Below are 27,688 nucleotides of genomic sequence, written 5' to 3'. Positions count from 1 at the left end.
GAAACTAAATCACCTACTTAACCAGGAGACACCGACTATTACAAGGGCTTAAATCATCCTAATCTGATATAGAGCAAAGACTGAGGGAAGCGGCCGATCACGGTTATAAGATCAAGCTCAGTTGTGTCTGTGCAAAGGTTTTTTTTGGCTGCCCGAGCCGCTTGGCATCGCAGCACGTTTTAGTAAGCAAGATTGATACTGAAGAATCATGTCAATAAATTTGAGCTTTACTGGATGGCTGTGTGGCGAAACAGCGTGCACTTCATTAAATCTGATGCTGTGTGGTGTAAAAGTTGATGTTTTAGTATAAGTGAGTACAGTTCTGGGATATTCTATGATTAACGACCACCCAGTAGTGACATGTGAAACTGTTGGGTTGTTACTTAGAGTTGTGTTGTAATCTCTGAGGTGCTTTAATTACAGAGCTGCATAAATCACAACCTGGTTATAGTTGAAGCTGGAAGTAGGCTAAGTATTAAGTTTACCACAGCTTCTGTAGAAGGTCTTTGCCCCCCTCATATAACCTTCATTTCTGGGTTACCTCAGAGGTGGATTAAAATGATTGGCCAATGTGCACTTTTGTCCTCTGAAACCTAGTGTTCAGAATTTAAAATGTTAGTCAAACTAACGAAGGTCTTTCAGGAGAAGAGGGGGAATACCTGGCCCAACTTCTCTTCAAAGGAATGAAAAAGTCTTCAGACGTCCAGGAAGTAAACAGTTTAGACTGAGTAATCACTGTTTGCTTTCCTCCAACAGAGAGCAACAAATTATCCTTTGTTTTTTTCAACGTCCTCGAAATAAAAGTTTTGCATGAAAGGAGGGGAAGAGGAAGGAGGGATGAAAGGTGCGGGCTGTCTTCTGTTGAAATATGAGTTTTGTTGGCGTCTTGAGAGGAAGGTAAAGATATTGAACAATACAGCTTCGAGGCTCAGATAAAAGATCTGAATGAATACACAGTCTGTTGGGGAAGCAATGGGGAGGGAAGCAAGGGGGAAGAAAGGAAGAAAAGAAAAGAGTGGAGCACTGTGGAGCGTGATGGCTTTTAGTGGAAGTATGACCTGCAAATTGAAAACCTACTGAACTGTTGAGTGCCCTGAACGCGGTCTGAGCAGTGAGGTGGACTCATGAAGGTGTTTTTTGTTCAGATGAATCAGATTTGTACAGATTTACCCAGAGACTGCTTTTCTCTTTTACAGTGTTATCACACACCTGAAGCATTCTTTCAAAAACGTCCTGTTTACCGTCTCTCTGTATATCCCAGAGAGATTACAGGAGTGTAAATGACAGCCCCCTCTCTTCCCCGAGTCTACCTCAGGTCAGTCAGCCAGGTGCAGATGAAACCCAGCCCTTTTGTTTGCAGTGGCAGTCAGTTGCAATAAGAGATCACATTACCCTACATTATTCAGCTCCAGCTGTAGTCGTCCTCTCTTTTCTCTCAACTCTCCACCCCTCCTTTCTGATCCTCCTCTTGTTTCCTCACTCATCAGCTTTATGCAACCCTGGCTTACCTGGCTAACACATGAGCAGGCAGAGCTAGGCAGCCAGTTATCAAAGGACAATAGTCAGGTTTCAGGAAGGAAGGAGGACCGGTTTCTTCATTCGAGGTTACGATACAAATACAGTGAACAGGATAGAGTCGATCAATCAATCAATCTTTATTTGTATAGCGCCAAATCACAACAAACGTTATCTCAAGACACTTTTACAAACAGAGCAGGTCTAGACCACTCTATGTCAAATTATGAACAGAGACCCAACTTCAAGACAGGATAAGACTCAGTCTGACCCCACCTTAATCCACCATTACCTCTTTTCGACCAAAACGAACCGTGTTGTATTTCCAAGCTGGTGCTTGCGCTGGTTGAACTCGCGAACCAACACGGCATAACGGCACAGGAAACACAGCCACATGCTCATATAGGTCGGCTCATTTTCTGCAGACCAGCTAAATGAAGCCACATTAAATCACATTGAGGGTTGCGAGTCTTTGGCATCTTTATTTTGGGGGTCACGGGCTGAAAAGTTTGGGAACAGCTGCTGTAGTTGACTCAAAACACACATTCCAACTTGTAAAAGCTTTAAAAGCAACAAAAAGGGACTGAGGATATCTTGGCTTTATGTAAAGATGCACTCTGCCACAAGGCCGCCAGTTGTACAAATGTGAAACCAAAATGAAGCCCAGTAGAGAATGGTTGATGGAGCCTTTAGACACATGCTACGTTTCAGATGCTAGCAGCCTTAAATGTACTGTTTATTCTCTGGTGGCAGTCAAACTGCAGGACTGACTGACTTTTTTCAATCTTTATTTATATAGCACTAAATCCCAACAAATGTTCTCCTCAGACTCTTCCCAAACAAAGCAGGACCGTACTCTACAGGACTGTCTCAGAAAATTAGAATATTGTGATAAACTTCTTTATTTTCTGTAATGCAATAAAAAAAACAAAAATGTCATACATTCTGGATTCATTACAAATCAACTGAAATATTGCAAGCCTTTTATTATTTTAATATTGCTGATTATGGCATACAGCTTAAGAAAACAAAAAAAAGTATAACAGCAAAACAAAATCAAACATTTGAAAATGTCCATTAATGCACTCAGTACTTGGTTGGGAATCCTTTTGCACGGATTACTGCATCAATGCGGCGTGGCATGGAGGCAATCAGCCTGTGGCATTGCTGAGGTGTTATGGATGCCCAGGATGCTTCAATAGCGGCCTTTAGCTCATTTGCATTATTGGGTCTGGTGTCTTTGAGCTTCTTCTTCAAAATACCCCACAAATTCTCAATGGGGTTCAGGTCAGGGGAATTGGCAGGCCAATCGAGGACAGTAAGGCCATGGTCAGTACACCAGTTACTGGTGGTTTTGGCACTGTGGGCAGGTGCCAGATCATGCTGGAAAATGAATTCATCATCTCCATAGAGCTTTTCTGCAGACGGAAGCATGTAGTGCTCTAAAATCTCTTGGTAAACAGCTGCATTTACTCTGGACTTGATGAAACACAGTGGACCAACACCAGCAGCTGACATGGCTCCCCAAACCATCGCTGACTGTGGGAACTTCACACTGGATTTCAAGCAACTTGGATTTGCTCCTCTCCAGCCTTTCTCCAGACTCTGGTGCCTTGACTTCCAATGAAATACAAAACTTGCTTTCATCTGAAAAGAGGACTTTGGACCACTCTGCAACTGTCCAGTGCTTCTTTTCCATAGCCCAAGTCAGACGCTTCTTCCGTTGTCTTGAGTTCAGAAGTGGCTTGACCATGGGAAAACGGCTATTGTAGCCCATTTCCCGGACACGTCTGTGAACAGTGGCTTTTGATACCTGGACTCCAGCTTCAGTCCACTGTCTTTGAAGATCCCCCAAATTCTGGAAGCGGCTCTTCTTCACAATGCTGTTAAGGCTGCGGTCATCTCTCTTGGTTGTGCAGCGTTTCCTGCCACATTTTCCCCTTCCAACAGACTTTTTGTGAATGTGCTTTGAAACTACACTCTGTGAACAGCCTGCTCTTTGAGAAATTTCTTTTTGTGTCTTACCCTCCTGATGGAGGGTGACAATGATGGTCCTCTGGACAGCAGTCAGATCAGTAGTCTTCCCATACTTGTGATTTAGTTTACTGAACCAAGCTGAGTGTTTTTCAAGGCTCAGGAAACCCTTGCAGGTGTTCGAGTTAATTAGACGATTCAAGTGATTAGTTGAATAGCCTACTAGTATACTTTTTCATGATATTCTAATATTTTGAGATAGGAATATTTGAGTTTTCTTAAGCTGTATGCCATAATCAGCAATATTAAAATAATAAAAGGCTTGCAATATTTCAGTTGATTTGTAATGAATCCAGAATGTATGACATTTTTGTTTTTTTAATTGCATTACAGAAAATAAAGAAGTTTATCACAATATTCTAATTTCTGAGACAGTCCTGTAGTTACAGTGGCAAGGACAAACTTCCTTTAACAGGCAGAAACCTCCAGCAGGACCAGACTCATGTTAGACACACATCTGCTGAGATCAAGATGGGTCTAGAAAGAGGAATAGAGGAGAATAAGAGAGAGAGAGATGATAGTGGTGAGATGGATAGTAGTAGTTGTAGCACTTTTTTATCTCTCTGTATTGTTGTAAGATTTAAACTGATGTTCAAAGTGTGTTTCAGAGGCTAAACTCGTACAGAGTAGAGTTTGATTCATGCCTAATGCAGAGTCTTCAACACAACAATAAAACCTCCCTGTCAGTCGGGATGTGATGATGTATCCAGGTAGTTCTCTGTGGTGTAAAGTTCCTCTTTGTGGTCACAGTCATTCTTTTACAGGCAGATGGCAAAGCCACGTCTGGAGCCGCTCATCCTTTATTCATCATGAGCATACAGCAAGCCGGGCTACCAGACAGCGCCGGTCTTTTGTGTGGAGTCTCTTTATCCATCCAGGCTGACTCACCTATTCTAGGATGGCTTCTCTCGCTGTAGACCAAGCCTCTGGTCAATATTTGAAAGCTTCATTCATTACTTATGAACAGGACATCACTCCACGTTCTGCTGCGGCTTGGCTCGTGCTGCCGCGTTAAAGTCGTGTGGTAGAAAAAGCCTTGGCGGTTGTGGTTTTGTTAAAAGAGAAGGAAAAGTACAAAGATGATCTGACCAGAGAAGCTTCTCAGTGTCGGTCCTGACTTTGAGTTACTTAAAACCTAAATGTTCTTACACGCGAGGTGGAACATTCACTGACAATAAAAAGAAAAACTGGGCTTTTTTAGAAGTTTCATTTGAAAAATATGCTGAAATAAATCTGAAAATCACTTTGATCGTAGAGGGTGCTATCACACTGAGGAAGGCAAAATGTGTTGACATGCTGGACGTCTTAAATAGAATAATAAAATATTATATCTAAAAATTAGGGATGGGCATTTCAAGCAAAAAAATATGCGATAATCATTGACATCTATTCCACGATTGTTCGAATAATCGATGGGGTTCTTCCCTCCCCACACACACACACACACACACACACACACACACACACACACACACACACACACACACACACACACACACACACACACACACACACACACACACAGACCTGTTCCGTTAACAGACTGCTTTTGTGGCAGTCTTGTTAACCAGCAGCAGGACGAGGTGCTGCTGGTAGCGGACACTGTCAGTGTCTGTCTCGATCTTCATATCAGTGTTTCTGTGACGCAGCGTGGCGTGTGTGTTTACATGTTACAGTCATGCTCAGTCTCTAGAAATACGTGTGTAGTAGTGTGAGATTCAGAAATGGAGAAAATCACAGCAACTGTTGATAAGGTTTTCTTCTTGTTGTGCTTTTTAATGCAGTTAGCATTCTTCTTCTTACTTACGTTACTTAATACGGTTAGCATTCAGCTTTAAGACGCTCCATGGCCACCGTCTGGCAGGAATACTGTATTACAACCAGGCACCGGTAAAAACAATGAAAAATTGTACTTTTAATATGAGAAAATATTCAAAGTAACTAATTTTTACTAAGTGAACAAATATTAAAATTTTCAAAAATCATTGCCCGTCCCTGCTAAATATACGATTAATTGTGCACATTAATAACACCATGTGTTAAAGAGAGTTTTTGAAGCAGGGTTACAGAATCTACTGATCAAATTAGGGATGTAAACAAGTAATCAAGTATCGATTAAATGATTAAGAAATTACGCAAAACATGCAATTTTGTTTTCATTTTTTCCATCACGTGGAACAAACGTCATGTGGTCTTATATTACATTTAGCTATCAGGGAGGTGTTTGAAGTTTAAAGCATGTTTCGATGTGAATCAGCTGTTTAAAGGTGTGCACAGTGGAGACGCTCAGATGGCGGCTGAGGCTGTGTGTCAGGTCTCCACGTGCGCTTTTTAAAGAGGATCAATACGCAACTGCTGCCGACAACGACACGGACACGAAGGTTAACAACTTTAAACAGGACATTTCTCCACCTGTGGATACAAAGACAACAGACTGTTGGGAATTGCTAGTACGCTATGTTTGCAGATCAGCAACATCAGAGCTGTCTGGGCTTTCTGCAGCCGGTTGCTCTCTGGGCTAACACCTGACCGCATACACATGTTAATTTTTCTCAATAAGAAGGAGTAGACAGTAGGGATGGACATTTCAAGCCAAAATACTATTCCATAATCATTGGCATCTATTCGATGATTATTCGAATAGTGCCCCCACACACACACCTGTCCCATTAACAGCCTGTTTGTGTGGCAGTTTGGTTAACCAGAAGCAGGACGAGGTTTGATAGATGTTTTGATTTGATTTTTGATTTGATGTCTTTATTTCGAACATGTAAAAGTAAAAAAGAAAATATTACATGCAAGGGAAAAAGACGAAATAGGCAAAAAAAATAAATCAATGAGTTCCATTAGCAAGCTCTGAAACATTTTACTTTACATGTGCGAAAAGGAGAAGGAAGAAGTTAAAGCTTATCTAATCCTCCCCCTTTATTCATTATTTTCTGGCATTATACTGGTACATTCCCATTAAACAAATCTTCATAACCTATCTTCATACTTACACCTACAATCAAAAGCAAACCCCTATTGGTTTGCTGGTGCTGCTCATAGCGGCACTGTCAGCGTCCGCCTCCTTATGGCAGTGTTTCTGTAATGCAGCGTGGCGTGTGTGTGTTTACATTTTAATATGTGTGTTGTAGTGCGAGATTCAGAAACAGAGAAAATCGCTGTGGCTGTTGTAAATGTTTTCTTCTTCTTTTGCTATTTAATAAAGTTAGCATTCTTCTTCTTCTGTTAGCTAATGCGGTTAGCAAACAGCTTTAAGACGCTCTGTAGCCACCGTCTGGCAGGAATACCATATTACAACCAGGCACCGGTAAAAATGATGAAAAGTTGTACTTTTAAGATGAGAAAAAATATTTTAAGTAATTCTCCTTGATTTTTACAAAGTGAACGATCATTAGAATATTTGAAAATCATTGCCCATCCCATGTAGGGGGTGGCCCAGGTTCAAATCCAGCATGCGGCCTCATTCCCGCATTTCATTCCTCCAATCTCTCCCAGTTTCCTACACTGTCCTCTCCTCTATAAAGATAAAGGTGTAAAAGCAACAAAAATATAAAAAAACAAACAACAACAAAAAACATGTCACCCGTATTCAATACCGTCAGTTATATGCATTTAAAATAATAATTAGGGGAACACAAAGTATTTGGCGTTATTTTTGACATTAATGACTTAATGTTTTTTATTGATTAATCCATAATTGATCGTTTACATTACCAAAGATTGATCACTGAAAATACTTGAAATGTATATCCCTAGATCAAATGTAAGTTCACTACGTAGAGTGAACAGTCAGTCCTTGTTTGGAGAACCTGGCTGGATTTCCTACATAGAAACTATCCTAGTGCAGATTGTGTCACGAGTACCAAGAACTTTAACCTCCATTAAACAGAAACATTACTTTCATTTAAATGTATGCCATCCTAAGATTCGTCGCTGCCTCAGCTTGACGTAAGACAGCTTGGCACCATGTCTTCCTTTGCACAGTGTCCCTGTTTCCCTCTGCATGCAGCACACACTATCAGGACAGGAATTACATTTGATAAGAGCTGCCTGGACCCCTCATGTTTTGTGTCATCTGTGAGGCTAGATGGGGTCAACATGAGGTGAAGTAGGTCAGCCTGGATTTCAGTTCCTCTTAAGTCGCCACCTTTTCTTGCTGCCTTGGAGTCTGACTCACCTGCTGGGACTGTAGACTGTTAGTAACATCTGTCATGATTCTCCTATTCCCAGAGTTGATTTCATATTCAGTGGTAAGGAAGCAATTAAGCTATGCCAGTGAATACATTTATCTGCACAGTAATTTAACACTGTCTTGAAAGATGACATTATCTTAAATTTGATGCTGATTCTTTCTGAGGTTGGGTCCATGTTATTATCCTCAGTATCATCCATAATAAACACACATTTGATTAATATCTGTCAAAGGCCGATATCCCTTAACGCCTCTCTGTGAGATTGTTGCAGAATGTGTCTTTGAATTTCAGCTGCTCGTGTTTTCCCATGTTTGTTTTCTCACTCTGTATGTTCTCTGCTTGTCTGCTCCACAGTTCTTCAGGAGGGAACAGGGGGATTTCTTCATCGGCTGCCTGTTTCTAACAGAGCTCAGCACGCCCTTTGTGTCACTGGGGAAAATACTTATTCAGGTGAGGCAGCACATTCACAGGTGCATTCACCAGACACCAACTGGGAATTCATACAGCTGTCACGGACAGTGTGCTGTTTATCTCTGAGTTTGAAAGCCAATGTTGTTGACACTGTGTCAAGTAGGCATTCTAAGATTGGCTGCTCCAGTGTGTCAGGCAGTCTAAGAACCATAGGAAGAGGTTTGGCCTTCATTTGCTAAAGAAGTTTTAGATAGTCTAATTAAATTAAGGCACAGACGTCCTGATAAGCTTTGGATTTCCACACGTGCTAAAACTGTGCATGAAGCTCTAACTGGAGCGATAGTTAAAGCTCCTGTGAGTAGTTTTGAGCTCTTTATAAAACAGACTTTATCTAACATTGGTGACTTGATTGATGAGATTAACAGCATAGAAGTTGACCAATAGTTAAAGATCTAAAAATATATGTACACGTCAAAGTCATTTTTTTAATCAAAGTGATCAACAGCAGAAAATGCTTTCACTTTCATTCAAATTCTTTCCCCAATTTCCCAATTCGGGATCAATAAAGTAAACCCATTTATGCAACCATCCACCTTATCATCAGTACATCTTTCCAACCACCAATCCAACTGTCAATCCTATCACAATTCATCCATCTATACATCCATCAATGCCAATCAATATAAATATATTCCTCCATCCATCCATCTATCTGCCTGTTTATCTGGCACTTTTTGACTTTGCTGATCTTTCTCCCTTTTCTTAGCGTTAATAATATCAGACTCATAAACCTGTATTTAAACATCCCTACCTCATGGTCAAGGCTAAGCCAACCACCCACTCACCCATCCATCTATTCATCCATTAACCCAATCGCCAAACCAACCACAATTATCAATCCATTTATCTGTGCATCCATCCATCCATCCATCCATCCATCCATCTGTTTATCTGTATGTTCCTTAAACTCGAATCCGCACTTTGTCAGCCATCATCCATCCACCGATTCATCCATCCATCCATCCTGCAAAACATTCATCCATCAACCACCAATCCAACCACTATTTTATCCATTAATTCAACCAACCATCTATCTACTTTAACATCCATCCATTCAACTTTCTATACATCTGTCAGTCTGCCCATCAATCAATCCATCCATCCATCCATCACTCAAACCACCCTTGCATCCTTTGGACTGACCGTCCATCCATCCATCCATCCATCCATCCATCATTCCATCCATTCATCCATCATTCCATCCTTCCATCATTCCATCCATCCATCCGTCTGTCTGTAAATCCATCCATCCATCCATCAAACCACCCTTGCATCCTTTGGACCGACCGACTGTCCATCCATCCATCTATCCATCCATCCATCCATCCATCCATCCATCCATCCATCTTTCTATACATCCATCCATCCATCCATCGATCATTCAATCCATCAATCACTCAAACTACCCTTGCATCCTTCTGACCATCCATTCATCCATCCATCCATCCATCTGTCTATACATCCATCCATCCATCCATCCATCCATCATTGGATCCATCAATCACTCAAACTACCCTTGCATCCTTTTGACCATCCATCCATCCATCCATCCATCCATCCATCCATCCATCCATCCATCCATCCATCCATCCATCCATCCATCCATCCATCCATCCATCCATCCATCCATCCATCCATCCATCCATCCATCTGTTCTCCTGTCTTCCTTCAGACCTGTATTTGCCTTAGTAACTGTGATGAACTCTCTCTTAGCCTTAATGGTTCCAGACTCGTAGCCCTGTGTTAAAACTCCAGACAGAACCGGTCTATGCTGAGTAATACTAAAGATGTCACGGCAAAGACTAAGAGTCCAGTTGGCCTTTCCAAAGGAGAGTTAAAACAGTGACCCAGCAGGAGTCTGGACAGGAGTAAATCTCAGATTAGCTTTTACTGTTGAGCAAGAGAGCGTAAGGAATAGATTTACCATAATCTCTAAAGGTTCTCATGTCTTGCTTACTGGCCTACTTCTTACAGTACTAACAGAGCACTGCTTTCAGGGCCCAGGATCATACCTTTAACTGTATTACTTTAATGGGATGCCCTGTTACCTGAGAGCAGATCCACTGTGTAGTACTTCCCAACTCTGTGCAGGCAGGTCCTGAGTGCTAATGTAACAGAGGCAAGGTGATGCCAGCATCACTTTCTGTCTGTAACCAAACTCTTTATCCAACCTAGCTTTTTATTACCCCTGAACAGTTTTTTAGTCCTTAGTTTATCTCGTAAATCAAATTAATATTAAGAATATAAATAGTTAAAATGAATAAATTAAAAAGGGTAAGGATAAGAGTTTAAAATAAAATCAAGGCTAAAAATATCAATAAAACTGAGTAGATAAATAAAAAAAATAGATATAAATAAAATAAACAGTTGAAATTAATAAAATAGTAAAACAACATTGAAATCAATATAATAATAAAAAATAAGTCATAAAATGGTTAAACCCTCCATAAAAGCCAGACTGATTAAATGTGTTTTTAGTTTAGGTTTAAAAGTCTGAATATCTCTATCAGATCCTCGGCAGGCTGTTCCATGGTCTCGGAGCGTCATGTCTGAAAGCAGCTTCACTGAATGTTTCTGTTCTCCTCTGAGGAACAACTAAAAGAGAGGAGCCAGAGGATGAGCCTTCCTGGCTCATACACTAAAAGCATCTCTGATATGTAGTCTGCGAGGCCATGCAGCGCCTTAAAAACTAGTGAAATAATTTTAAAATCAAGTCGAAAAGCAACAGGCAGCCAGTGTAAAGATTTTAAAACAGGCATAATGTGTGCGCTCCTTCTGGTCTTCGTTAAAACTTGTGCTGCTGCATTTTGTACTCATTGCAGTTTGTTAATTGTGGTCTTTGTAAGTCCAGTAAGGAGAGCATTACAGTAGTTGAGCCTGCTGGTTATAAAAGTGTTTGGTTAACGACAAAGAAAGTCAAGTTTGAGCCACACAGCCGTGGTTCATATTCTGTCCTTATTATACTTACAAGATGAGCCGTCTGTGGCTCCCAGTGTTAATTTCATTAATGACTATGACGAGCCAAACTGCTTCACTGATAATAAAAACTCTGACCAAAATATGTTTTGATTTTGGTAACGAGACGATGACGAGACGAAACACTATAGTGGCCGACCGTCGGACATTCAAAATCCATGTTTCCCCCGCTGTGTGTCTAATCTTTAAAGATAAAGGGATGACTTCCTGTGACAGGCTGAGTTATTATCTGAGGGGCTCAGTGTTAGCTTGGTCTCTACCTGCAGCAGGTGTGCTTTATGAACCAGCTCTCCTCACCTCCATGCATCTGTCTCATCTTCATTGAGGATTTTTACCCCCGGTGTGCGTTAGTGACAAAGACACAACCGGTGACGTCTGTTTAGAATAGAATATATCTTTATTGTAATTGTACATTGTACAATGAAATTGAGTTGCTGCTATCACCGTAAAAAGCTCAGCGTCTAGACCTTGATTTGTTCCAGTTTGGTGAAACATCAGACACATTTAGTAAGTTTTGATCAACTCCTTGTCATCAAAGATGAAGATGCATTTTAGAGTGCTGTGAACTGACTGTGTCCAGTGGGCCTGTCACTGCAGGTGCATTCATGGACCGTCGTAAATGTGTAATACAGTCCTTTCATGGCATTTTTCTGTGAATCAAGAGAATCAAGATACAGTCACAGTGGTCACATCAAGAATGTTTTCTTTTGTTTTTTTTAGCAGTGACAGGCTAAATCATTTAACTTAAGATATTACAAAAAGCAAAAGTGTTAAAGGAGTGAAATGTTGACGATTTTAACTCTTTGTACAACCCTGATACCGATATCTGATCGACTATGTGAATTATTTAAAGAGTGAAAATATTCTGGCAAAAATCAAAGACTAAAATGTTTTGAGTTTTCGTCGACTAAAACTAACAAGCATTTTCGTCTAAAAACTAAGACTAAATCTAATATAGCCGCCAAAATCAACACTGGTGGCTCCATGAGGTTCTTTTACTTAGGTCTTAACAGCTCTGTACCCTTAGCACGTAGCGTTAGCCTCAGTTTGGTATTATTATGACTATGAACAAGGCTCATCTCCAAAAACTGTTAGTCAGCCAGATTCATGAACTTTAGCCATCAGGTAGAGCTAACGTTAGCATAATTAACTGAAGTGACAGGCTAAAATAAGGAGAAGCTTCTTTGTTTTCAACAGTGGTGTAAAAAGTACTTGAAAGCTGTACTTGAGTAAAAGTAAAGATATCTTACTTGAAATCTACTCAGGTAAAAAGTGAAAGTCACCCATTAAAAAATACTTAAAGTCTAAAAGACTAAAAGTCTTAAAGTAGCTCAAATTAAATGTACTTAAGTATCAAAAGTAAAAGTACAAAGAAACAAAACAGATAGAAATAGTTCTTTTCTCTCACAAGCTTTATTAAGTTTAGTTCTCCCTCAACTCCCTTCTCCTCTTGCTCCCTCCCTCCTTCACCTCTTGCTCCATGTCTCCCTCCCACCCTCCCTACCTCTCCACCTGCTCCCTCCTTTTCTCCCCCTGCTCCCTCCCTTCCTTAATTAAAGTCCACAAATGTGCGGTTCATCTTCAGCAGAAGTTGGTTTTCAAAATTGCAAGAGTTCAGTCGTGCTCTTCGTGGCTGCAGAGGCAGGTCAAGATGTGTTCAGCTTCACAGACAACTTGCAAACAGAAGGGAACAATTTTACTTTGACAATATGGTCTCCATACTGATTACTGCGCTTAGTTTATTCACTTACTGCAGTGTGTGTTTTTAGGTGTGAGGGTGAGTTTTGGAACGCCATTATTTCATTGTTTTTCTGCAAACACAGGAGACACTTCATCCTGTTAGATGAATCTTTCATCCCGACAACAGTGAAAAGGTTTTTTAGATATAGCCACGGGTGTCCGTCTTCTCCTGAAGCACAACTAACAGGTGGAGGTGTGGTGGTGTCTCTACTGTCGCCAGTGGACGAGGTTGCTTCCATCATGCTGTTGAGACTGACGAATATTCACAGGCTGTGTGGTCACGATGAGATGAGCCTCAGCTTGATTTGAGAGCGCCAGTTATTCACGCGAGAACACGCACAGTCCTGATAATCCAAACATCATGAGACAATTATATTCACATTTTATTTTGTAGCATGTAATGACAGTGACGATGTAAATGTAGCAGAGTAAAAGTGAAAGTTGCAAAAAATATAGAAACTCAAGTAAAGTATAACCTACTTAAGTACTGTAACTAAGTACTTTTACTTAGTTCCTTTACACCACTGGTTTTCATGCCTTTTTAAAGGTGACATATCATGCAAAATCGACTTTTTAATGGTTCTCTACCTGAAATATGTGTCCCTGGCAGGTCTACAAACCCCCCGAAATGAAAAAAAAATCCATTCTGCCCCTGTTCTGATTTCTCCACCTTTCTGTAAATGTGTGTGAAACGAGCCGTTTCAGACTTCCGTGTTTTTGTTACGTCACAACAATATCCGGTCTGTCACGGAGTCAGAGCTCGGAGCTTGTTCAGCCCATAGACTGTATAAAATACAACTCAACTCCTCCTCCGTTTTTCATTACCTGCACACATGTGTGCTAACAAGGAGCTTAGGAGGGAGGCATGCTAGTTGTAGGCTGTCTTAATAAACACAAAGGTCGGTTTTACTCCCGTCGTCTGCAGATTTGAAGATCTAGTGGATGATTTTTATTTATCATGGATAAGTGCTAGCGCTAGTTAGTATAGCCACATAGCTACATGTTCGTCGCTGTGTACCAAGACACACGTCTACATACTGACAAATAAAACAAGAAACACAGAATCTGTGACCAATCGCTCAGAAAGGTCCTGCTGCAGGCGCCTCTCCGTCAGGATCAGATTCTGGATCAGATTCAGAGGGTTGAAGTAACACAGTCTGTAAGCAGTGTGTATATTCAGCCAACATGTAAACATTAGATCAACGTGCCGGAGAGCCGAGACCACATCCACTTCCTGAGGGGGCGTGGTCAGAGAGAAACAGACCAGTTTGAACAGGGCTGAAGAAGAGGGTTCTTCAGGCATGCCAAAATCTGATTTCAAAGTGTTTTTTTGAGCATAAACTTTAAAGACATGTTTTGGGGACCTCTTAGACCAATATATATTGATGAAAAAAGCATGATATGTCACCTTTAAGACAGTTCTAACGGTGAGCCTGAAATGTGCCTGAAGAGAATAGTGGCGTTCTTTCCATCCATGCTGGCAGCATTATTATTCAAAGCTAGCAGAAATTGATCCTACACTTGACCCGCTGTATCTGTTGTTGCAGTAGAAATGAATATATGTATGCTGGTGAACCAAATCCTGATGAAGTGCTATAAAGTCAAACTGCTGCAGTCTGTACAGTGCTTCAGTCAGAAACCTCTCATCATGTAACCAAAGATATATGTGCCTGTCTCTTTAAGGCAGGAAATCAAGGCCTGTGCTTTGTCTTTTCTTTGATACACAGAAGCTGTCAGAGATACTGTTGTCCTTCCCTTCAAGTGTATTTTAAAACGTTGAGGCTTTAAATCACGTCTCGCACATCCCATGCATCGATGATATAAGCCGAGGCCTCCTAGCATCAATGCTATCAGTCTCTGCCAGGGGTACAGAAAGTCATTCATCTTCTTTATGGTGCATTTCCTGCTCAGGTCACGTGCTGTTCCTTGCATCATCAAAAACCCGAGTGTCTGCATTTCATTTGGGATGTTGCTTATGTCACTGTAGCATCAATAATTAAAGTGCACGGCTCAACAAAAATAAAGACACCAATCAGTTTTAGCCGTCCAGCTCAGAGGCCGTGATGCGTTCACTGAACCAATCCATTCATATGATCCATCCTCATCCTACACGTATGAGCTGCACAGTCAGAGGCAGGGTGCTGCAGAAAGCCTGTAATCTAAGAATAGAAGAAGTGTCTCAGTGAAGCAGCGGGCTGTGGACTCGCAGGTCTGTGCTGACATCTGGTGTCAGCAGAGAAACAGCAAAGCAAAGCTCCACATCTCCTCACTGAGCTCTAAAACGCTGCCCTCCTTTGGACTACATCAGCACTACCGAGCCATGCAGCACACTGACTGCTCGCTACAGCAGAGTGGTTCCTATTGACTTGTTCTTTAGATTAGAGCCTCATACAGACTTTCTTACCTCAAAGGTAGGGAGCATTTCACGGAACATGTTAACTGCTTGAAACAAACACAACAGAATACAGTGGATGGGTTTTAAAACTGGAGACTGGTTTGTTTGAATTTCATTTCCAGTTTTAGGAAATTTGAAATGAACTATAAATGTACATTTTGTCAGACAAAGATCTCTATAACTGATTTGTAAGTTACTGTGTAGTTTCAAATTATGTGCAGGAAAGCTATTTGCTCGAAATCCCATGTGATTGGATGCAGGAGAGTTTAATCCTGAGTCACCAAAAAAATGACATTTTTGAAGGAGAGGAGAGAGGGAGTGTTTTTATTTCACATGGACAAACAGGAGATCAATCAATCAGACTTTATTTATACAATGATATTGTAACACAAAGGGCTGTACATAAAAAATACTTAGAATAGAATAAATTTAAAAAAAAGAAAGACATATAGAAAAAGAAAAAGACCCCCGCCCTTATCCCAACCCCAGCCTTGACTCCAAACCCACCCTACAATCCCAAGGTTAAGAACACAGTATATGCAACAATTATAATAATAACAATAAAAATAAATAAATAAATACATGAAAAATAAAAAAGTTGCTGAACGAATGGGGAAACTGTCTCATGATACATTAATGAAGAGACACAGGAGGTAAAATAAGATGTTAAAACTTAACACAGGAAATGAAACTCACCAAGATAAAATACATTTCTAAGATAATAAAACACTAAAATATTAAACCATTTAAAGAAAATAAGATGCTATACTTAAAATAAATAAAATAAAATAGATAAAAGGTGACAAATATTTGAACTAGATAATTAATCAATAATAAATAATACAATAGATAAAGTAAAATTAATAAATAAAAAGTGACTACAATTTGAACTAGATATAAATAAATAAAATAAAATAAATAAAAAGTGAAGAATATTTGAACTAAATAATTATTAAATAAATACAACAGATAAAGTAAAATAAAATAAACAAAGTTACAAAAATTTGAACTAGATAAATGAATAAAAAACAAAATAAAAAGTGACGAAAATTTGAACTAGATAAATGAATAAAAAACAAAATAAAAAGTGACGAAAATTTGAACTAGCTAATAAATAAAATAAAATAACTTAAACTTTTCCAAAATTAACCAGATAATAAATAAATAAATAAATAAATAAATAAATAAATAAAATTAAATAAAAAGTGACAAATTTGAACTTAATAATAAATGAATAAAAAAGTGACTAAAACTTGAACTAGATTATAAATTATAAAAATAACTTAAAAGTTTCCAAAATTAACCAGATAATAAATAAATTAAATTAAATAAATTAAAAGTGACGAAAATGTGAATTAAATAAATCTTAAATAAATAAAGTCAGGTGAAATAAAACTGTTAAACCAATAAAACTCAGTTAAAGGCAAGACTAAAAAGTTCAGTCTTGAGTTTGCTTTTAAAAAAGTTGACACTCTGTGCAGCCCTCAGATCTTCAGGTAGGATGTTCCACAGACCTGGGCCGTGATGATAAAAAGCTGCCTCACCGTGAGTCTTTGTTCTAGATTTTGGTACCATTAAAAGTCCACTACCTGAAGACATGAGGGCTCTCACTGGCTCATATGCTAAGAGCAAATCTGATAAATAAGAAGGAGCAGGAACATTAAGAGATTAAGAGATGTTGAAGACAGGATGAAACTTGTAAATACAGTATTTATTTAATTCACTGTTCATGAAAGTACTCTTTTAAAACTCCCCGCCTCCCTTGTTTCTGTTTGTCTCCCCCCCCAGCTCAGCCTCCAGGACTGCTGGCTGCACAAGGCCAACGGCGGCATGGTGCTGCTCACCTTCTTCATGTGCCGCATCGCCCTCTTCCCCTACATGTACTGGGTTTACGGCCAACACTACGGAGTCCCGCTCTACAGCGTTCCCTTCCACCTGCCGCTGGCCACCAACCTGGGCAACTCGTGCATCCTGGCGCCGCAGGTCTACTGGTTCGTCCTGCTCTGCCGAAAGGGCTATCGTCTTTACAAGCGTAGCCGCAGTCAGGACTCGTCTCCTGTGGCCACCGTCACTGACAATTCAAAGGATGATTGATATCCAGTTCACAACTGCTCGCTCAAGCCGCACACTCAGCTACTAATGCAACTACTTCTGCAAAAGGCACTACTTTGACTTAACACATTTGAAACCCAACCACTGTACTGTAGTACACCAGGACTGCCTGCGATGTCCCACAACTCCTGGGCATTTTCCACACTCTGAACCCCCTCTGTTACGACTCTGCTGCTGAAGTGGACCTCTCCCTGGATACAGTTCTACTACTGAAGTTTGAAGATGTTTTTTCTTTCCTGAATTTGGCTTTTCCCTGGATCTTTTTGAAGTGCTACTGCGTCCGACTACATATACCAAGACTCTGAAGAAAAGTCCTTTTTGCTTCGCTGAGAGCAAACTGTGGAGTAACAGCTGCAGAGACTGAAGAAGAACCTCCATGGAGAGACTTTATCTTATCTCTTACTCCTACTGTGTTTACAGCCTCTGCTGATTCTGAAAGGTCTGTTACGGCAGAGTGAGTGTGTGAGTGGCTCATACGACAGGTTGTATTTATTATTTTTATGGATTTGCTGTGATCTGTCGGATAGCTGCGTTCCCTCCCCCATCCATTCACTAATCACACACACCAGGATGAGACGGGGCGGTGGGTGGGAAAGACGCTGAAGATGACATGTCTCCTCATCAACATTAAAAAAAGCTAAGAAACAGCTACATGTGCTTACACCCTGTTAATGTGATGGATCCTGACTCTTTACCTCGGTTCTTTTTTGGTTGTAGCTTTCACAACAGTTTGCAAATCTGCAGCAGCGGTCCCTCGATCCCCTTGGTAACTTCTTACACTTTCAGCGCCCTGGTTCGTTTGTTTCCAGCGGCTCTGAGCGCTTGCAGGAATTATTGCTGCACATACACTCCCGTTAAAACAAAGTCACTCGCTTTGAACACATTCAGTTTGGCAGAATCCTTGAATGTTGACGGCACCAACAGGACATTTACACTTCTTCTTCTTCTTTGAAATCAAAACCATGCTGAGTTTTGCAAAGTAAAATCAAGACTTCTTATTAAAAATCCAAACTTGACTTCTTTCAGAGTCTAGCTAAGGATAGTTTAAAGCCATGGTAGGATAACATATCTGATGTTTAGAGCGAGGATCGGCAGAATCCAGCTTTTGAGTTTCAGCAACACTCGTTTGATTTGCACATGTGAGTGTTTTTATCTACTTTCACAAAGCGGAGAGGTTCCTCTCTGCTTGAAGTTTCATCTTTTAATTCCTCAATCTCTGCTTTAGAAGACACTGGAAGCTAACGTAGGGCAGCTTGGGACGCCGCAGCCTTTGAGAGTCCACGACGGTCACACGTGGAGCGTTTGTGGATGTTTGTTTCACCTGTGAACGCTCAGCGGGGACACGTAGGGTCAATGCCTGATACGAGACAAACTCAGGGCTAAGGTCAGAGCAATAAAGTGAGCAGCAGCTCGCCGGGTCAAACTCATACAGAGGAGTGAAATTTCTGAGCCTCCAAATATCAACGTTATCATCAGGAGCCATTACTCCTGAGAGGAATCAATATCAAGTCATCGCGGCTTAGTTCCCGGAGGCTCTAGAGATTTCTATGCAGTAGTTCATCAGCTGTTGCATTACACACGTCACACAGAGCTGTATATACTTCATGTTTTTACATCGTGTTTTAGTTCCATCAGTTTTAAACGTATATCTGAACATGGTAGTTAGACCCGAGAGGACCATTTTTATCTTTCTGTTGGATTCACAGTTGCATCGAGACATTTATCTTCAAATCCTCCATGAGAGTGGCTTCACTCGTGACGTAGAGAGTTGAACTTCTTCATATCAGAGAGTAAATAGATCTTGATATTGCCACAGGGTTAGTTTCGTACACACTCTAAACCCTGAGGTGTATTTATCTTCCCCGTCCTTTAAGCTTTATAGTCCTCTTATTATTCATAAATGGCCTTTTTATGCCCTGCAAATTTAATCTATGCAAAAAAAAAACCCAAGAGGTTGTGGTGCATGTATACGACATTAATGTCACGTTATATCACATTAGTACGTCATGTTGTGTTCAAATACTTTGGGACCATTCATTTATTTCACTGTTCTCCACTAATGCATGGTCTTATGTTGAGATGGAAGCTTGAATTGTTTGCTTTCCTTCAGATTTACCTCACCAAAATGTCGTTCAAGACGAGAAGGGTCTCAAAGTAATTAACGAAACCCTCGTTCTCCTGAAAGGCGGCGTTCATTTCAACCTTAAGCATGCTGAAAACCGATGAGTGTGCACTGCTGCATTGTGGGATCTGTAGGTCTTCTTACAGGCTGTTTGCTGACTGGCAGTGTGAGGATGAGGCAGTAAGGAGAGCCGAGCAGCTGAATGATGGGTTTGTTTGTCTGCTCTGGCTGAAGTCCAGCAGAGCGCGGTCCTCTTTCAGTCCGGTGCTGACCAGGCCGCTCTTACTGGAAACATCCCAGGCTCTTTGTTTTCCCTCATCGGCCCATCTATCCCTCTGTTCTCTCTTTCCACCGTGCTGTTGCTGCAACATGTCTCCTTCTATCTTATCGGGTTCTCACCTCAAAGACGAAACAGCCGCTGAGATTCTATCTCTGAAATAGCATCACGTTATTTATTCATTTGATGATATGTCCTACAATTCATCTAAAGCTTGTCCTAACCCTTTTCAACTGTCTCTTAAGGCAGCCATTTTTATTCTAAAGATAAATACCGTTATTCCCTTAAACCAGCCTTTTTTATGGCCGATGTTCCCTCTCTTCTCCCCTCTTTCAGCCCCCTCCCTCCCTTCCTCCCTCCCTCCCTCCATCCTCTCTGCTCGTGTCTCTCGCTTTAACTCATCTCAGCGTCTTGGCTGACGTAGTCTGCAGTGATGCAAAGATGCTGTGAGTGCCTGCAGAGCAGAGTGAGCCCTCCCTCCCTCCCTCCTCTCTGCTGCCATCTGTTGTCAGGATTATCTACTCGTCCACTCAGCAGTTCACAGGCAGTGCTGGGAGGGCATTTCCCCATCCAACCTGCATGCTCTTCTCTGCCCTCGTGTACGAATAGTTCAAGTTTTCAAACCTCTCAGCTCAATGAAATCTGGACGTGTGTTGGATGCTTCTGGTTGGATTATATCAGATGCTTTCAGAGAGACTTTTAGATGAATGGTTAAACCTTAAACTTGTTCATCAGACCACCACTTCTCCTTTATTAATGTGAATACGCCTTTAACGCAGCATCTAAACCATCATAGAGTCACTTATTGAAATGCAGTAGCATCATTTGCATGTTTCTAAGAGTCCTGATTTATGGAAATGCCCCGTCATTCTGTTTGCACGAGTCATTTTCACCATCCTCAGAGAGTTATTTTAAGTTTTCCTTTCCTTGGATTCAGAGGGGTCCGTTGTGACAGTGACTGAAACTGTCAAACTTGACAGCTATGCAAATGCCCGTCTCATTTGACGGATAGTCGTGGAAACTTTTGATGGATTTCTGGAGGAAGTTTGAGGTTGATTGCGCAGTATTGTCTACGATGGACCAGTACGCTGATGAAGCGGTTTCTAAGGTTGGCTCTGAAATAATGGCTTACATGTAGAAACTTAACATTCCTCGATGTCCTTGGTTTTATCACAAACGGCCCCCTTCTGGTGAGGCGGTTTTAATGTGCCCCTAAGAAAGGTCTTTGATTGTTCCAATGTGTCCAGACTCCACTGAAGAGGCCATGCAGTTTCACACCAGACCCCCTATGAGATCCCTGAGAGTTAACACACCTTAAAGGGCTTTTGATGCTTTGCCTTTGCAGGGCTAGAATAACTCAAGCCAGTCCACATATTAAAAATAACACCAAATACTCCAACAAGAAAACAAAGCATGGTCAGACCTTCGTAGTGTTTCAGGATCATCAGTTCATAAAAACCCAGACTGCACTTTGGTTCCATTTGTGGCTGTTTGGGTCCGGTTTTCAGACTACTCTTGGACCTCTTCCAAAGGCTTTTAGAGATGCTTGCTCCACCAGTCACTGAACATTAAGTCTGAAGCTTCCTCTGCGGCGGGGAGAGCACACTCTGGAAAATAGAAGCTGAAACATCTTTCTGAGCATCATCAGAAGGTCTACGATTGTTCCCGGTTCTTACAGTGCAGGTTTTAGAAAAGGGGGGGAGGTCTTCTAACTGGAAAACAAAATGTCAATATATCCTTCTGTCTGAAAAACGAAACCCTGTCAGACTATCTGGTCTGACCTGGAGTTAGCCCAGAGCTTTCTACCCTGACTCGACCTCACCACAGGTTGGAGCTCCAACATTTCATAACCACAGGAAGACAAGCCACAGTGTTTTCAAGGAGCCATGTGCCGTCACGTTGCACACCAACCATCTGATCCTAAACCTGAGTGTCTCAGTAACAGTCATGAGGGGTGTAAGGCATGCAGAGCGCACATTTCTCAACATGTATTCTTCTTCTCGATAGATTCTTAACGTAGAAAGTCTTACGTCCTCTTTGCTCAGGGTTTGATGAAGTTTGATGAAGTTTGATGAAGTTTGTTGTTCGATGATGAAACTGTGACTCTGGTTCTACAGATGGAAACATCTAGTTTGGTATGATGCTGGTTCTTTCCGTTAGTTCAGCATTTTATTCTTGATACTTCCACATCTAAGGGTTGGGAAACCAAAGACTGTGGGGCACTCTGGTGAGTCCATGAAGAGCAATCCGTTAGAGTTTAAATATCTCCTGACAGGCTTCAGACGCTGTAATCCACTCATCGTTAAAAACAGAACGTGTGGTTTGTACGGAAGAGGAACAGGGCCACTGGAAATAAATAAGATCCAATATATATTTTTTATTATTATTATTCTGAGAAAAAAGTCAGAATTCTGAGGAAAAAAAGTCGGAATTCTGAGATTAAAGACAAAATTCTGAGATTAAAGTCTGAATTCTGAGAAAAAGTCGGAATTCTTAAATGAGATTAAAGTCAGGATTCTGAGATTAATCTCAGAATTCCAACTTCATTCTCAGAATTCTGACTTTAATCTCAGAGTTCTGACTTTGAAGACACAATTCTGAGAACAAAGTCAGAAATCTGAGATTAGATTAAAGTCAGAATTCTGAAATTAGATTAATGTCAGAATTCTGAGATTAGATTAAAGTCAGAATTCTGAGATTAGATTAATGTCAGAATTCTGAGATTAGATTAAAGTCAGAATTCTGAGATTAGATTGAAGTCAGAATTCTGAGATTAGATTAAAGTCCGAATTCTAAGATTAGATTAAAGTCAGAATTCTAAAATTAGATTAATGTCAGAATTCTGAGATTAGATTAAAGTCAGAATTCTGAGATTAGATTAAAGTCAGGATTCTGAGATTAAAGTCTGAATTCTGAGATTAAAGTCAGAATTCTCAGAATAATTAAGATAAAAAAATATATATCGGACCTTAATATTTTGTTTTCTTCAGTGGATTAAAGTCAGAATTCTGCCTTTTTTCTCAGAACAATAATAAAATATATATATAATTTTTTTTCTTTCAGTGTCCCTAATCCTCTTCCGTAGGTTTGTGTCCTTGAGACGGCAGATTTGTGTGGGATTGAAGAAATCCAGATTTAACTGCAGTTCATTTTAATTTCCGCTAACACGCACACTCAATACAGAGTCCACCTGAGTCCACTGTACGGGGCAGGGGAACTTTACTCTGGACCTCCGGCACATATTAGGAGACTAACCCGCATAACGACTGAACTGAAAAATGTTAAACTTTAAACAAGTTGATAAAGATGTGTTTTTGTTCGTATGGAGAGAATGAAACTGTGACTCTTGTTAAATAGGAACATGGACATCAACATTAGCTCACGGACAGCGTAAGCAAAGCAATCGTCTGCCTCTCGCTAGCACTCATTTAGGTACAAACTGACTCCATGCTAACACTTTAGCATCGCTTGAAGGTCGTGCTAACACTCTCCCTTACATTGCTGAGTCATACCAAGCTCCAAGCTAGCACCTGATGGACTGTTTGTTGATTGGTGGTGGACTGAAGAGTTAGCAAGAGCCAACAGTATTTGAGTTTACTCACATTAGCTTAGGCTATCCAAATGCTTAATGCTAACACTTCATTACAACCGACCGGCAAGTTCTGGTACGACAACATTGAGCCGATGTGGAAGTGTTTACAGCCGGATGCAAAACATGGAAGCAGTTTAGGGGGAAAGCCAAAGCCGCACCTGAACTCTGCCCCTTTGATTCCTGCTTGGTCACCCGAAAGTGAGTCTTTTTAAAACCAATGGGGGACGTCACGAAGACCACGTCCATGTTCTGTGATTCAAACGCTTGATTTGACATTTCAGCTCGGTATTACAGCAGCAGTGAAGTTGTTTTTGATTGCTTTACACACTTGAGCCCAAAAAACTATATGTGAAGTGTCTTCATGCTGAGCCAGCACTGCCTCTGAGTGAGACTTCATGCTAATCACCTGAGTGCTAGTGAGGACTATGCTAACACTTGGTATGTTGCACGCTGTAATTAAATCTAAGCTAACACCTCGACAGAAACAACAGTGGCTAATGTTGGTGTCCACGTTCCCATCATTTGAAGGTGGAGTTGGGGAAGGCGTTTATTTATTTGCAAAGTATTTTACATCCAAAGTAATCAGAAATAAAGCTAGCTGATATGCTAACGTGAGAAGCTAACGCACATTTTGGTCATACATGTCTGCAGAGATGTGAATGGGGATGATAACTAGTGTGTGGGAACTTTTCTGCACCCCATATCACTTTGTGTATGATTTTGCTGCTTCACATGAAACATTCAGGGTCGGTCCAGCTGTCCCGCTCAGCGTGGGACGGAGTTCAAGGTTCAAGGTTGGACGTGATTTGAACAGATACGATGTTTAGTTTCCTCTGATACGATGTAAATATAAAGTTAGGCTGATGTTGATTTTGGATTTGAAGCGCTGCATGAAACTGAGTGATGCTGGGGCTGATTTTGATCTGTGGACAGCGAACCAAATCTGGTCTCCAGTGCCTTGTGAAGAATCTATTTGTGATACCCTGAAAACTCAGCGTGTGAACGAGCTCAGAAGGCAGGCAGTGTTTACAGGTTGTGGCTGTATTTACCATGTTCTCATCATTTCCTCCAGTCCTTACAGAAGATCTACTCTTTCAGTCATCAATCTTCAATAAGTACTTTATCTTCAGCTCAGTTTTCCTTCAGCTGGTTGAAGCTCTTTAAAATAAGTTGCTACCTATTAACAGTTCTAATGAGAGTTCTCTGTTTCAGTAAAAGATTAAGGCCTTTCTATGATGACTTTGTAGTGTTTTATATTTTGTAGTATTTAATCTTTATTTCCGAATCATCAACATCTGATAGTTTTTCATGATGTATAATTTGAGGTGAAACCCTGTGAAGTATAGATTTCTGTCTTGAATTTGTTTGCTGTGTTTCTTTTATTTGTCTGTTTGCTTATTAAATGTGTATATTTTGGAGATTTGGATTTTAATCTCGACCTGCTGTCCATATCACTCACTGTCATGCCATGGGTGTGTAACTGATTTAAATGCAGCACCTTTCACAACCTTTAACACTTCCTGCCCCACATTATTTTTGATAGCGTTCTAATTTTTCATACATAAATATCAGATTTGATGCATCTGTCCTTTTTTGTAGCGTGACCTTTTTGAGGAGCTTTCCTATCTGAGAAGAGACTGGACTGTTTTACGAAATAGCTTAAAGAAAATTGATTTGAGAGGAGTTATGTACTGTAGCTGCAACTTGTGAATTCAGAGCACCCCTTTAAAATTCAATAAATTTGATTTGATAGACTGTTGTGAACAGGGCTTGGTTTTGTTCTCTGTGTCTTGTCTGCCTCAGCACACCATCATCACCTCATTCAGGTTTTAGATTGAAGCCACTTTATACGTTCTTCAATTCTAAATCATCTTTAGAATTATTAACTAATGTTTGACTTTCATTTTTCCCTTCACGTTTTACTGTTCATCTGTTTTTCTTTCCTCCAAACAGAAGCAAGTGGCTTCTCAATTACAATCCTAAATTTCATATCAGTTAGGATTAGGGTTGCAAAGGGGTGGAACATTTCTGGTAAATTTCCATGGGAAGTTGAACTGGGGAATTTTGGAAATATTCCAAATTGGAAACTTTCCACAGGAATTAACTGGGAATTAATTTGGAATTTAGGGTAATTTAATAGAAAGGTATCATATCCAAGCATAAATATTTGTTTTGTTATAAGCAGATATCCATCCAAAATAATACAATGAAACAGATTTATTAATATGTAGAACTTTATCAAGTGTTAAATATTTTAGTGGAAGTCACTGCATTAAAAACAGACATGACTCTGTAGTGGAAGTCACTGCATTAAAAACAAACATGACTCTGTAGTGGAGATCACTGCATTAAAAACAGACATGACTCTGTAGTTGAAGTCACTGCATTAAAAACAGACATGACTCTGTAGTGGAGATCACTGCATTAAAAACAGACATGACTCTGTAGTTGAAGTCACTGCATTAAACACAGACATGACTCTAGTGGAAGTCACTGCATTAAACACAGACATGACTAGTGGAAGTCACTGCATTAAAAACAGACATGACTGTACTGGAAGTGACAGCATTAAAAACAGACATGACTCTTTAGTGGAAGTCACTGCATTAAAAACAGACATGACTCTGTAGTGGAAGTCACTGCATTAAAAACAGATATGACTCTGTAGTGGAAGTCACTGCATTAAAAAACAGACATGACTGTAGTGGAAGTCACTGCATTAAAAACAGACATGACTCTGTAGTGGAAGTCACTGCATTAAAAACAGACATGACTCTAGTGGAAGTCACTGCATTAAACACAGACATGACTCTGTAGTGGAAGTCACTGCATTAAACACAGACATGACTCTGTAGTGGAAGTCCCTGCATTCAAAACAGACATGACTCTGTAGTGGAAGTCACTGCATTAAACACAGACATGACTCTGTAGTGGAAGTCACTGCATTCAAAACAGACATGACTGTAGTGGAAGTCACTGCATTAAAAACAGACATGATTATGTAGTTGAAGTCACTGCATTAATAACAGACATGACTACTGGAAGTCACTGCATTAAAAACAGACATGACTGTAGTTGAAGTCACTGCATTAAAAACAGACATGACTCTGTAGTTGAAGTCACTGCATTAAAAACAGACATGACTCTAGTGGAAGTCACTGCATTAATAACAGACAAGACTCTAGTGGAAGTCACTGCATTAAAAACTGACATGACTCTGTAGTGGAAGTCACTGCATTAAAAAGAGACATGACTGTAGTGGAAGTCACTGCATTAAAAAGAGACATGACTCTGTAGTGGACGTCACTGCATTAAAAACAGACATGACTCTGTAGTGGACGTCACTGCATTAAACACAGACATGACTAGTGGAAGTCACTGCATTAAAAACAGACATGACTCTGTAGTGGAAGTCACTGCATTAAAACGAGACATGACTGTAGTGGAAGTCACTGCATTAAAAACAGACATGACTCTGTAGTGGAAGTCACTGCATTAAAAACAGACATGACTGTAGTGGAAGTCACTGCATTAAAACAGACATGACTCTGTAGTGGAAGTCACTGCATTTAAAACAGACATGACTCTGTAGTGGAAGTCACTGCATTAAAACAGACATGATTATGTAGTTGAAGTCACTGCATTAATAACAGACATGACTACTGGAAGTCACTGCATTAAAAACAGACATGACTCTGTAGTGGAAGTCACTGCATTTAAAACAGACATGACTCTGTAGTTGAAGTCACTGCATTAAAAACAGACATGACTCTGTAGTTGAAGTCACTGCATTAAAACAGACATGACTCTGTAGTGGAAGTCACTGCATTAAAAACAGACATGACTCTAGTGGAAGTCACTGCATTAAAAACAGACATGACTCTGTAGTGGAAGTCACTGCATTAAAAAGAGACATGACTGTAGTGGAAGTCACTGCATTAAAAAGATACATGACTCTGTAGTGGAAGTCACTGCATTAAAAACAGACATGACTGTAGTGGAAGTCACTGCATTAATAACAGACATGACTCTGTAGTGGACGTCACTGCATTAAACACAGACATGACTAGTGGAAGTCACTGCATTAAAAACAGACATGACTCTGTAGTGGAAGTCACTGCATTAAAACGAGACATGACTAGTGGAAGTCACTGCATTAAAAACAGACATGACTCTGTAGTTGAAGTCACTGCATTAAAAACAGACATGACTCTGCAGTTGAAGGTACTGCATTAAAACGAGACATGACTGTAGT

General features: G+C 40.3%; 1 protein-coding gene across 1 annotated transcript in view; it reads left to right on the top strand.

The window, feature by feature from the left end:
• The window catches only part of LOC117812316 (ceramide synthase-like), a 61,250-nt gene extending 36,062 nt beyond the window's left edge, over window positions 1–25,188 (top strand). The window contains exons 4-5 of the mRNA XM_034683004.1: window positions 8,103–8,198; window positions 17,119–25,188. Coding sequence (XP_034538895.1) covers window positions 8,103–8,198; window positions 17,119–17,424 — 402 coding nt within the window. The 3' untranslated portion in view covers window positions 17,425–25,188. The remainder of the gene's footprint in view (window positions 1–8,102; window positions 8,199–17,118) is intronic.
• Window positions 25,189–27,688: the final 2,500 nt, after the last annotated feature.

Source organism: Notolabrus celidotus, chromosome 5 (genome assembly GCF_009762535.1).
Source record: "Notolabrus celidotus isolate fNotCel1 chromosome 5, fNotCel1.pri, whole genome shotgun sequence".
Lineage (NCBI taxonomy): Eukaryota > Metazoa > Chordata > Actinopteri > Labriformes > Labridae > Notolabrus > Notolabrus celidotus.
The sequence above is the reverse complement of the archived record's forward strand: the minus strand, read 5'-3'. Positions and strand labels throughout refer to the sequence as shown.